This window comes from Caenorhabditis briggsae, assembly GCF_000004555.2.
Source record: "Caenorhabditis briggsae complete genome, chrIII, whole genome shotgun sequence".
Classification (NCBI taxonomy): domain Eukaryota; kingdom Metazoa; phylum Nematoda; class Chromadorea; order Rhabditida; family Rhabditidae; genus Caenorhabditis; species Caenorhabditis briggsae.
The window spans coordinates 1,812,281-1,823,422 of record NC_013490.2 but is presented as its reverse complement, the minus strand read 5'-3'; the positions used below and the strand labels follow the sequence as shown (position 1 = coordinate 1,823,422).

The window sequence follows — 11,142 nt, the reverse complement described above, 5'->3', positions numbered from 1 at the left end:
CGCGCAATCTTTAAAGGCACATAACTCAATAACTACAGTAGCAATTAGAAAACTACGAACTACAAAAATATGTAAAATAAAAGTTTAAACATTTTTTAGTTTACTTTTTTTGTGTAGCTACAGTCGTTTTCGAGTTATGTGCCTTTAAAGATTGCGCGCCGCCTCCCCTCCTCCCTCGACAAGGGGGCGGGCCAATTTTAAAGGTGCATAACTCGAAAACCAAATAAGCTAGAACAAAACTATAAATTACAAAGTTGTGTAAAATAAAATTTCAAATATTTTTGTAGTTTACTCTTTTTGTGTAGCTACAGTATTTTTCGAGTTGTGCGCCTTTAATGCTGAAACATCTCTTCTCACCTCCACCTAGTGGGCGTGCCACCTTCAAAGGCGCATAACTCAAAAACTACAGTAGCTATCAAAAAGCAATAAACTACAAAAATGTATCAAATAAAATTTTGAAAATGTTGTAGTTTACTCTTTCTGTGTAGCTACAGTAGTTTTCGAGTTATGCGCCTTTAAACCTCGCTTACCTATACAATGCCATTGTCAACGAGCTCTTTCCGGATCCCGTCCTTCCAATAACTCCAATCCTCTCTCCTCCATGAATTTTCAAATCGATATTCTTCAAAACCAATGGTAGATTCTTCCGATATCTCATTGAAAATCCTTCCAGCTCGATTTTCCCCTGATCCGGCCAATTTTGGTCCAGTTTTTCAGAATTTTCCACCTCCCACGGTGCTTCTGGCTCCAATTTTTGATATTCATTGACACGTTCAACGGAAACAATGTTGGATTCAATCTCGCTGACACTTCTGACACAAATATTGAGCACTTCTGTGATAGTTAGAGCGTAGGACACTGATAAGCCAGCCATTCCAGGTGTCAATCCGAAGTATTTGGTGGATAAGGTGGCTGAGAGGGAGGCGAAGAGTACTGTAGTGTTCCCGAGTAGCTCCAGACGAGTAGCCAACCATCGATTCGACATATGGGAGAGATATCTGCACTGGGCGAATTTATCCACATTGGTTGATAAGGCGGTTGTGGTGCGTTCGGTCTGGAAAACCATATTTCGTTGGAAATCGTTGAATAGAAGCTCAATTTTGGGATTTTAGTTGTCACTTTGAGTTTGAATTTGCTATAATTAGCTTTGAAATCAAAAATTACATCATCTAGTTTTTAGAAAACTGAAATTGACCGTCGAAAAGCTGAGATAAGCCTCCTGGAAGCTGAGAAACAGTGGTTTTAGAAAATTCCAAATTTTCTCTTATTTCCCATTTTTCAAATACTTAAAATTTTAGCTTATTTTGTAGCTTTTGAAAAGTTACACAATTTTATTTTTGGAATTTTTTGATTTCTCATTTTTAAGCCGAGTTATGCGCCTTTAAAGTTAGCGGCCCGGGGCGGAGAGACGCAGATTTTAGGGTATTTCTGGAAAATCCAAAATTTCCCTAAAATTTCAGAACGTAGTCTATAATTTTTTACCATTTTGTAGCTCTTGAAAATTTACACATTTCAAGCTTTTAACATTTTTAGATTTCTTAATTTGGAAAAAGGTTATGCGCCTTTAAAGCTGAGTTACAGCAATTTTTTGGATATCCCCGGAAAATTCCAATTTTTGTCTATAATCCCATTTATTAAATTATTCATGTTTTATACCATTTTGTAGCCCTTGAAAAGTTACACATTTCAAGCTTTTGAAACTTTCAGATTTTTTAATTTGGAGCTAAATTATGCGCCTTTAAAGTTAGCGGCACCGCGCGCCAAAGAGAGACACAGAGGCGAGAGCACTCTCGTTTCTCTCTCTTCTCACCTTTAAAGGCGCATACCTCAGACAATTTAATTGAAAAATATTTGAAATTAAAAATTACATCCTCTTGTTTTTTAGAAAACTAAAATTTACAACCTAGAAACTGAAATATGCTTCTTGGAAGCTGAAGAACAGGGGATTTCAGGATATTCTCAGAAATTCTGATTTTTCCCTGGAATTCAATTCTTAAAATATACCACATTTCATAATATTTTGTAGCCCTTGAAAAGTTACACAAATCAGTTTTTGAAAATTGCAGATTTCTCAATTTTGAGGCGAGTTATGCGCCTTTAAAGAGAGGAGAGACGCACTCTCGTTTCTCTGCGTCTCTTCTCAACTTTAAAGGCGCATAACTCGTTAACCGTTTTAGCTATCAAAAAGTTGTCAACTACAAAAATGTTTAAAAATTTATTTTACACATTTTTGTAGTTTATAGTTTTGCCCCAGCTCTTCTAGTTTTTAAGATACCTTATCAAATGCTCGAATCGACGATGCACCATGTATCGATTCGGCGATAGTCGATAGAATCGGTGATCTGCTTGCACTTTCCAGACGTTTCAGCTGTCTAGACGTGGGAATATAGTAGGTCATGACAAAATAGTAGATCAAAATTAAAGGCGCAGCACAGAGCAAAAAAATCGGTGTGGAGATGGAGATAAGGACAAGGATCATGCATGCGTTCAGCAGGGTTTGTGTACACATTCGGATGTTGTCCTGAAGTTTGTCGATGACGTCAAGATCCTGAAAATAACATATTTGAATTTGTCGTAAAAATGCTTCAAAATGAGTCTAAACACGACTAGGCTCCGCCCATTTTGAACATTTGACTTTAAAGGCGCATGCGCCTTTGAATTTTTGAGAAGTAGGTCACGTGAGCGGAGCCTAGAACACTTGAAACTTGCATTTTTAATTTTTCACATCTTGAGCTTCAAAATGAGTATAATCACGGCTAGGCTCCGCCCACCTTCAATTTTTGGACCCATATGTGCCTTTAAAGCCGAAAATTCAAAATCACCCAAACCTACCCGTGTTTATACTCATTTTAAAGCAAATTTTACGCTGATCCTAAATCTCTTATTTCCAAGTTTATTGGAGCGGATTTACTCACCCTGGAGAGCCGATTGATGATTCGGCCAACGGGTGTGGTGTCGAAGAACGAGATTGGGGCACGGAGAAGAGCATGGATTAAAGGCGCATGAAGTCCGTAGGAGGCTTTCAGGCTTCCAGCAGTTAATACAACGAAAGCCATCGCCAATAGGAACACTGAAAGTTAGAGATTCTTGAAAAAAAAGGGTTCCAAAAATTTAAAGGCACATAACTAAAAAAGCTAGAAAGAGACTACAAACTACAAAAAAGTGTGAAATTAAATTTCAAACATTTTTGTAGTTGACCAATTTTTGATAGCTTAAACGGTTCGCGAGAAATAAGCCTCCAAGTTAGAGGAGAGACGCAGAGAAACGAGAAGGCTCTCGCTTCTCTGCGTCTCCCTTAACTTTAAAGGTGCATAACTTGGCTCCAAATTGAGGTATCTGAAATTTTCAAAAACTGAGCTGTGTAATTTTTAAAGGGTTACAAAATGGTACATAAATTAAACACTTTGACAAATGGGATTATAGAGAAAATTGGAATTTTCTAGGATATTCTAAAAAGTCTCTTTCTCTCAACTTTAGAGACTTACAACCTGCGGACCGTTAGAGCTATTGGAAAGCTACAAACTACAAAAATGTTGAAAACTTGATTTTGAACATTTTTGTAGCTAAAATTTTTTGATAGCTCTAACGGTTCGCGAGATATGAGCCTTTAAAATCTGAAAAGAGAACAGCTAACTTTAAAGGCACATAACTCAAAAACTACAGTAGCTAGCAACAAACTACAAACTACAAAAATATGTAAAACTAATTTTAATACATTTGTGCAGTTAAAAGTTTTCCCATATCTATCACGGTTTGCGAGATATGTGCCTTTAAAGTAAGCGAGGCGCCAAAGAGACGCAGAGCACTCTCGTTTCTCTGTGTCTCTCTGCAGGCGTTGGCTTTAAAGGCGCATAACTCGCCACAAAATTGAGCGATCTTAAAATTTCAAAAGTTTAAATTGTTTAACTTTTCAAGGGCTACAAAATGGTAAAATTCAATCTTCTAATTGTTTGAAAATCAATGGAAAAATTGAAGTTTCCAAGAATATCTCAAAATCGCTGTTGCAGACGTTAAAGGCGCATATCTCGCAAACCGTGCAAGCTATTGAAATTTTACAAATTACAAAAATGTTCAAAATTTGATTTCACACATTTTTGTAGTTTGTAGTATCTCTTTAGCTTTTATGGTTTTTGAGATATAGCTGATTTTCTAAAATTGATTTTTTTTTCTTCAAAAAACTCACTCTCCAAACCACCAAAGCTGGCGTAGACTATCAGCCGCGTCTCCACACTCATTGGAAGATCCGTGGAATTGTAGGCTCCGCCCCTTTTCTTGATTTCCGCATTCTCATTTGACCAGTTGGATAGCCATAATGATCGGAGGATCATTACAGAAAAATGAGCAATGAAGAAAATCAAAAAAAGTGAGGAATTGGAAATTCCCATTGTCTGGATGTACAACTTATAGACACTCTTCTTGACACGACCCAATTGCACATTTTCAGCATTTTCAGCTTTTTCGGATTTTTGAATTTTTTCGGATTTCTCTGAAAAATGCGAATTGGCTCGGTCCACTTTTTTGGCAGCACGAGGGGTGTCTTCTGGAGGTGTGACGTCTTCTTCAAAATCCTCAGAAGAATCCTCTTGATCTTCTGAATTCTCACATTCGGCCCAAAGACGGCCGAATGGGCCTTCGAGATGAGCAATGTCCTCGAAACGACCGTGTTGAACGATTAGACCGTCTGAAAATTAATTTTCCAGAAGTTTTGAAACAAAATAAATGTTAGACTTGAATTTTTGACGTTGAGAGCTTCAAAATGAGCCCCAACACGACTAGGCTCCGCCCACTTTGAGTTATCGACATTAAAGGCGCATAGGGGGTCCGAAAATTGAAAGTGGGCGGAGCCTAGCCGTTATTATACTTTTTTCAAAGCTCTAAAAGTCACAAATTTAGTTGTTGGAATTTTATCCGGGTAAAACTAAAACTGACCAAGTTATGATCAAAATTAGTTTTTACACTAAAACTGCCTAAAATGTTGTTTTAATCGTAACTCGGTCAGTTTTCAAATAATCTAGAATAAACTTAAATTTTCAAATTCGCCAGGTTGAGAGCTTTAAAATGAGCCTAAACACGACTAGGCTCCGCCCGCTTTGAGTTTTCGACACTTTTCAACTTTAAAGGCGCATAGGGGGTCTGAAACTTTGAATTTTTGAAAAGTAGGTCATGTTTATACTCATTTTGAAGTCAACAATTTGGGAAATTCAAAAATTTATGTTCAGTTGAAAAACCTTGCAAATTACGAAGGTTATGGGGAAAACAAGATTTTGGACAATTTTCTGAAATTTTAATATTTCCTCATAACTTGCTTAAATTCCAGAATTTTGAATTAAATTAAAAACTTTTTTTGAATTTAACATGTTGAGAGCTTCAAAATGAGCCCAAACACGACTAGGCTCCGCCCATTTTCAATTTTCGACATTTTTCGGCTTTAAAGGCGCATAGGGTGTCCGAAAACTTAAATTCAAGGAATGTAGGTCATGTTTATACTCATTTTGAAGCTAAAAACATGTGAAATTGAAAAATCAAAGTTTTATTTGAAAACCTTGGGAAATGAAAAAGTTATAGGGAAAACAAGATTTTTTAAATTTTTCTGAAAATCTTATTTTTCATCATAGCTTTTTCAATTTAGGAATTTTTTCAAATAATCTGTTGATTTTCCGGTTTTCGGTCGGTTGAGAGCTTCAAAATGAGTGTAAACATGACCCACTTTCTTAGATTTCAATTTTAAAGGTCCCCATCCCTTTAAAGTCAAAAAATCAAAATGGGCGGAGCCTAGCCGTGATTATACTCATTTTGAAGCTTTCAGCAAGCTGAATTCAAAAATTTAAGTTTCAAGTCTCAAACCCCAAAATAAAGAAACATGCCTTCAATAACAAAAATGCTATCCACATGTCTGGTATACTGTAGATTATGAGTAACAAGAACCCTCGTTTTTGACTTTAGTAGGCCTTCTGGACCAATCACTTTATCAAAAAGTGCTCTTCCGACGTGTGCATCCACAGCTGATAACGGATCGTCGAGTAGATAGATCTCCTTGTCCTGATAAACCGCTCGAGCAAGAGAAATCCGCGCTTTTTGCCCTCCAGACAGTGTTATACCCTATGAAAATCTTATCATTTACATATCAAACGATAGAGCTTAAAATTTCACACATTTTTGTAGTTTAAAATTTTTTGATATCTGTAACGGTTCGCGAGATATGCGCCTTTAAAGTCTGCGACAGCGATTTTGAGATATCCTAGAAAATTCCAATTTTTCCCTTTAATCCCATTTTTCAAAGTATTTAATTTGTGTACCATTTTGTAGCCCTTTAAAAATTGCACAGCTCAGTTTTTGAAAATTTTAGATATCTCAATTTTGAACCAAGTTATGCGCCTTTAAAGTTAAGGGAGACGCAGAGAAGAGAGAGCCTCTAACTTGGAGTCTTATATCTCGCAAACCGTTTAAGCTATCAAAAAGTTGTCAACTACAAAAATGTTTGAAATTCAATTTTACAATTTTTTGTAGTTTGTAGTTTGTTGCTAGCTACTGTAGTTTTTGAGTTATGCGCCTTTAAAGTTGGCAGTCATCTTCTCAGACTTTGAAAGCTTATATCTAGCGAACCGTTAGAGCTATCAAAACATTTTCAACTAGAAAAATGTTGGAAATTTAATGTCTCGCATTTTATAACATAAAAATCTTACATTCTCCCCAACCATGGTCTGTTCTCCCTGCTGAAAGTGTCTGAAATCAGGTCTCAACTGACACGCGCCAATCACGTGATCATAAAAGTTTTTGCTGTGCTCGTTTCCGAACAAAATGTTCTCTTTTATGGATTTATTGAAAATCCAAGAATGTTGAGGGACATATGCAATTGAGCCGCCCACTTTGACACGACCCTCCAAGAGGACCATTTCATCTAGAATCGCGCTTAAAAGCGACGATTTTCCACCTCCGACACTTCCGACGATCGCGATCAGTTGGCCTGGTTTGATGGTCGCGGAGAGCTGAAATTTAGAATTTTAGGAGTTTAAATTATGTAAAATTTAACGCTCTACATTTTACTAATTTACAACTTTTTTCTAGCTACTGTAGTTTTTGAAATATGCGCCTTTAAAATTGACGCGTCGTCTCCTCTGGAGAAGGAGGGAAGGGGGAGCGGAGGCGCGCCAAAGTTTTAAGGCGCATATCTCTTGAACTACTGTAGTTAACAAACTTTTAAAAATTGTGAATTATAGTACATTTTATTTTCTTCCAAATACGGTTTTAAAAATTTTGCTAGCTACAGTAGTTCAGGAGATATGCGCCTTTAAAGAAGCAGCACCTATATATGAGAATAATGGCGCAGAAAGAGTACGCATTCTTTAAAGGCGCATATCTCAAAACCTACAGTAGCTAGCAAAAAGTTGTAAATTAAAAAATTGCTCAACATAAGATTTCACACATTTTTCATTTTTAAAAATTTTGATAGCTTTGATGGTTCGCGAGATATGCGTCTTTAAACCTAGCCCTTCCCCTTAGTCACCGGGCGAAGAGGCGCGCCAATGTTTAAAGGCGCATATATCGGCTCAAAATCTAGTAAACTTGAAAATTCAAAACTTGAAATGTGTCATTTTTAAAGGGCTTTAAGAAAGTATTAAATTTGTTAGTGTGTTCTCAATTTTTTTTGGTGTAAAAAATGCCCAGTTTTAAACAAGTCGTCCGTATCCGTCAAACACCTTCAAACTTTCAAAAATTCAATTTAAAGATCAAAAAGGTCAGAAACGATACTTACATCTTATCTAGAGTGTCTGTGACATCTCAAATACCACCATCCATCATAAAAGCCTAATTATGTACTAATTGGACTGTCACCTGTTGAGATTCATTATCTCAAAGTCTCTTGGCTCCTGGGAAGATCTTACTGGAAAAGACGCAGCCTCATGAACTACTGTAGTCATCGAAATGCGATAAATTGAATCAGGAAGAACATGACAGTTTCTATAATTCACATGCTGCAAAATTCTACTAGCTACCGTAGCTTTCGAGGTATGAAGCTAGCGAGCAATAAATGGGGAGGAGATGGTTGGGGGGGGCGCGGCCAGCTTTAATGGCGCATATCTCGCGAACCGTTAAAGCTATCAAAATTGTAAAAAATGCAAAATGTGTAAAATCTTATGTTGAGCAATTTTGTAATTTACAAAACTTTGCTAACTACAGTAGTTTTTGAGATATGCGCCTTTAAAGAATGCGTACTCTTTCTGCGCCTTTATTATCTAGGTGCTGTTTCTTTAAAGGCGCATATCTCCTGAACTACTGTAGCTAGCAAACATTTTAAAACTGTATTTTGAAGAAAATTAAATGTACTATAATTTACAATTTTCAAAACTTTGCTAGCTACAGTAGTTTTTGAGTTATGCGCCTTTAAAGTTGGGGGCGCCATCCTATATGATATTTTTTGGGAGTGATCTACAGTAGTGATCTACCAAAACGGGGGGTTTCAAACTGTTTTAGATCAAATTTTGGATTTTCTAGGACTATTTTTGACATGTTTCAAGTCATTTTTGAACTATTTTAAGCCATTTTCGACTTATTTTGAGCACTTTTTGAGCTCTTTAAGTGATTTTTTCTTATTTTAGTCGTTTGAGAGTGATTTCTAGACCGTTTTAAACGAATTTTTGAGATTTTAAGATTATTTTTGAGCCTTTTTAGAGTAATTGTGACCAATTTCAAGCTATTTTAAGTCATTTTCGACCTACTTTAAGCTATTTTTGGCTGGAAATTTGGCATTGTGCCAGGTTTAAAGCAATTTCCTTAGGCTGATCTTTCTCCTAAAACCAATTATCTGACTATTTTCTTTCCACGGCTACCGTAACCCTCTATCTGTCCCAGCTACCCATTTTCCGTTGTTCCTTGTGCATCCCAGTCCTTTGACTAGCCTCTAAGGGGATTTGCGACCCTGCGTATCCGTCAGACGGGTCCTGGGGACTCTACGATCCTCCCTGCGGGCCCTACGTTAGGGCGCCTACCTTAGACACCCTGTGTTAGAATCGAACCCCTGGGAAGGTCCGCCTAGCCACCCAAGTATGGCAGAAAAAACCCAGGTGGGTTTAGACTCCGCCCACTGGAGATGAGGGGTATATAAGGAGAGGGAGATGGGGCAGAACGTCAGTCATCTCATCGTTTTCTTCTTTTTCTCTTTTCTTCTTTCTTGGAAAATCCATAAATCTTTTTTTTTTTTTGGCCTTGACCGCGTAGCTATAGCTGTCTCAAGCTAGTTTATGCTGGTTTAGGCTAGCTTAGACTAGTTTTAGCTAGCTTATTTTGGTCTAGGCTAGCTTAAATTAGCTTAAGCTAGCTCCATACCTTTCATATAGCTCGACCTAATGTCCCTTAGACTAGCTTCTATCTCTAATGCTTTTTATTCTCTTTTTTTCTTATTTCCCGCTTTATACACCTTCCTAATGTCCCTTTAATTTCAGCTAACTTGAAATTCTCCAACATCATCATGTCTTCTACCGAACAAGGAACGTCTTCTGCTTCCCCTGCTGAACCAACCACTGCCCCAGAATCTGTTGCTGCTCCAGAAGCCCCCGAATCGTTCTACTACGTTCACGGCAAAGACAAGGTCGTCATCAAAGTCAGTGCTGGCGCCCTTCAACACTCTGCCCTGATCGATGGAATGATTTCCAACCTCGGCTACACTGAGGAACAAGCCAAAGCCAACCCATTCCCATTCGACAACATTGACGGAGACATTCTCAAGATCGCAGTGGAGTGGTGTGAGCATCACAAGGGGATTCCAACGCCTCCAGAAGATACAAGCCTCCAAAACAGGTCAACGTTCCAGAATGGGATCAGAAGTTCTTGGAGGGAATTGATAAGGATGGGAAATTGTTTGACTTGGTCATTGCTGTTAATTATTTGGAGATCAAGGAGTTGCTGACCTATTGCTGCAAGCAGGTGGCCATGATGATTAAAGGGAAGTCTCCAGAAGAGATTCGCGAGATTTATATGATTCCAACTGATGAGGAGGATGCGGCGGCTGAGAAGGAGGCCAAGGAGAGGGCCAAGAAAGAGGCTGCTGGAGAGACTGCTGCTGCTGGAGAAGGAGAAGCACCATCTACATCCGATGCCAAATAATTATTTGAATTTGAATTTTCTTACTTACCCCCTAGTACCTTAAACCGTACGCCCCTCTATTTTTCCCCTTTTTTAGAACATCAATAAATTTTTCTTGTCATATCTTCAAAACTAAAACAGCTAGATAAAAATGGTCAACTTACAAAAGATAGAACTTGAAATTTTACACATTTTGGTATTTTTATCTTTTTGTTAGCTCAACCGGTTCGTGAGATATGCGCCTTTAAAGTTACCCTGTGCACTATTTCAAAGGGGCTCTCGCTTCTCCGCGTTTTTAAAGGCGCAAAAGTAGTGCTTGAAGAGTTACACAATTCAAGTTTTTGAAATTTTAAGATTCCTCAATTTTGAGCACAATTACGCGCCTTTAAAGTTAGCGGCGCCAGAGAAGACAAGCGAGAGTGATCTAGCCTCTCTGCGTCTCCACATTGTGGGCGCGAGCCAGGCCTGTGCGGCAACAAAATTTTTTCGGCAACGTTCGGCAACTCGGCAATTGCCGAAAAAAAATTTCGGCAATTTTCGGCAACAAAAGTTTTGCGTCTTTTTTCAGTAAAATCGATACGTAACTTACCTGAAAATGCTTCTACTGTCTACTCAATAAAAACGTGGGAAAAATCTAGAAAATTTGATTTTGAACATTTTTTCAGTTCGCAATTTTTTTCTAGCTACCGTAGTTTTGGAGATATGCGCCTTTAAATTGGGCAGGCCTCTTGGTAAATTTTAAAGGGGCCATATTCTCAAAAAAACTCAGTAGCTATTCACAAAGTGTCAACTAGAAAAATGTTCCAAATTCAATTTTCTACATTTTCCTGGTTTTGGATTTTTTCTAGCTTCTCCCCTTTTCCAGAAAAATCTATTTTTCCAGGTCACTCTCGCGATGACTCTCCTCGCCATAACCCTGGGGTGGGCCGCGGTGGCTGGTGTCATTATTATGATTTTCTACATTCCTATGAATTTTTTAACCGCGAAATTTATCAAATTATCACAACAGAAGCAGATGAAGATTAAGGATGAGAGAACCAAGTTATCGAATGAAGTAAGTTA

The 11,142-nt window shown here is 37.8% G+C and overlaps 2 protein-coding genes across 2 annotated transcripts in view; one reads left to right on the top strand and one right to left on the bottom strand.

Annotated features, from left to right (window-relative positions):
* Positions 1 to 11,142, bottom strand: part of Cbr-mrp-8 — a gene marked incomplete at both ends in the record, with an annotated part of 18,629 nt that overhangs the window by 2,664 nt on the left and 4,823 nt on the right. The window contains 6 exons of the mRNA XM_002640887.1: positions 531 to 1,054; positions 2,276 to 2,548; positions 2,916 to 3,070; positions 4,184 to 4,681; positions 5,865 to 6,099; positions 6,684 to 6,986. Coding sequence (XP_002640933.1) covers positions 531 to 1,054; positions 2,276 to 2,548; positions 2,916 to 3,070; positions 4,184 to 4,681; positions 5,865 to 6,099; positions 6,684 to 6,986 — 1,988 coding nt within the window. The remainder of the gene's footprint in view (positions 1 to 530; positions 1,055 to 2,275; positions 2,549 to 2,915; positions 3,071 to 4,183; positions 4,682 to 5,864; positions 6,100 to 6,683; positions 6,987 to 11,142) is intronic.
* CBG00496 lies at positions 9,467 to 10,101 on the top strand (the record flags this gene model as incomplete). Its single annotated transcript, XM_002640888.1, has 2 exons — positions 9,467 to 9,735; positions 9,774 to 10,101. 2 exons carry the CDS (start codon positions 9,467 to 9,469, stop codon positions 10,099 to 10,101), a joined length of 597 nt encoding a protein of 198 aa, XP_002640934.1.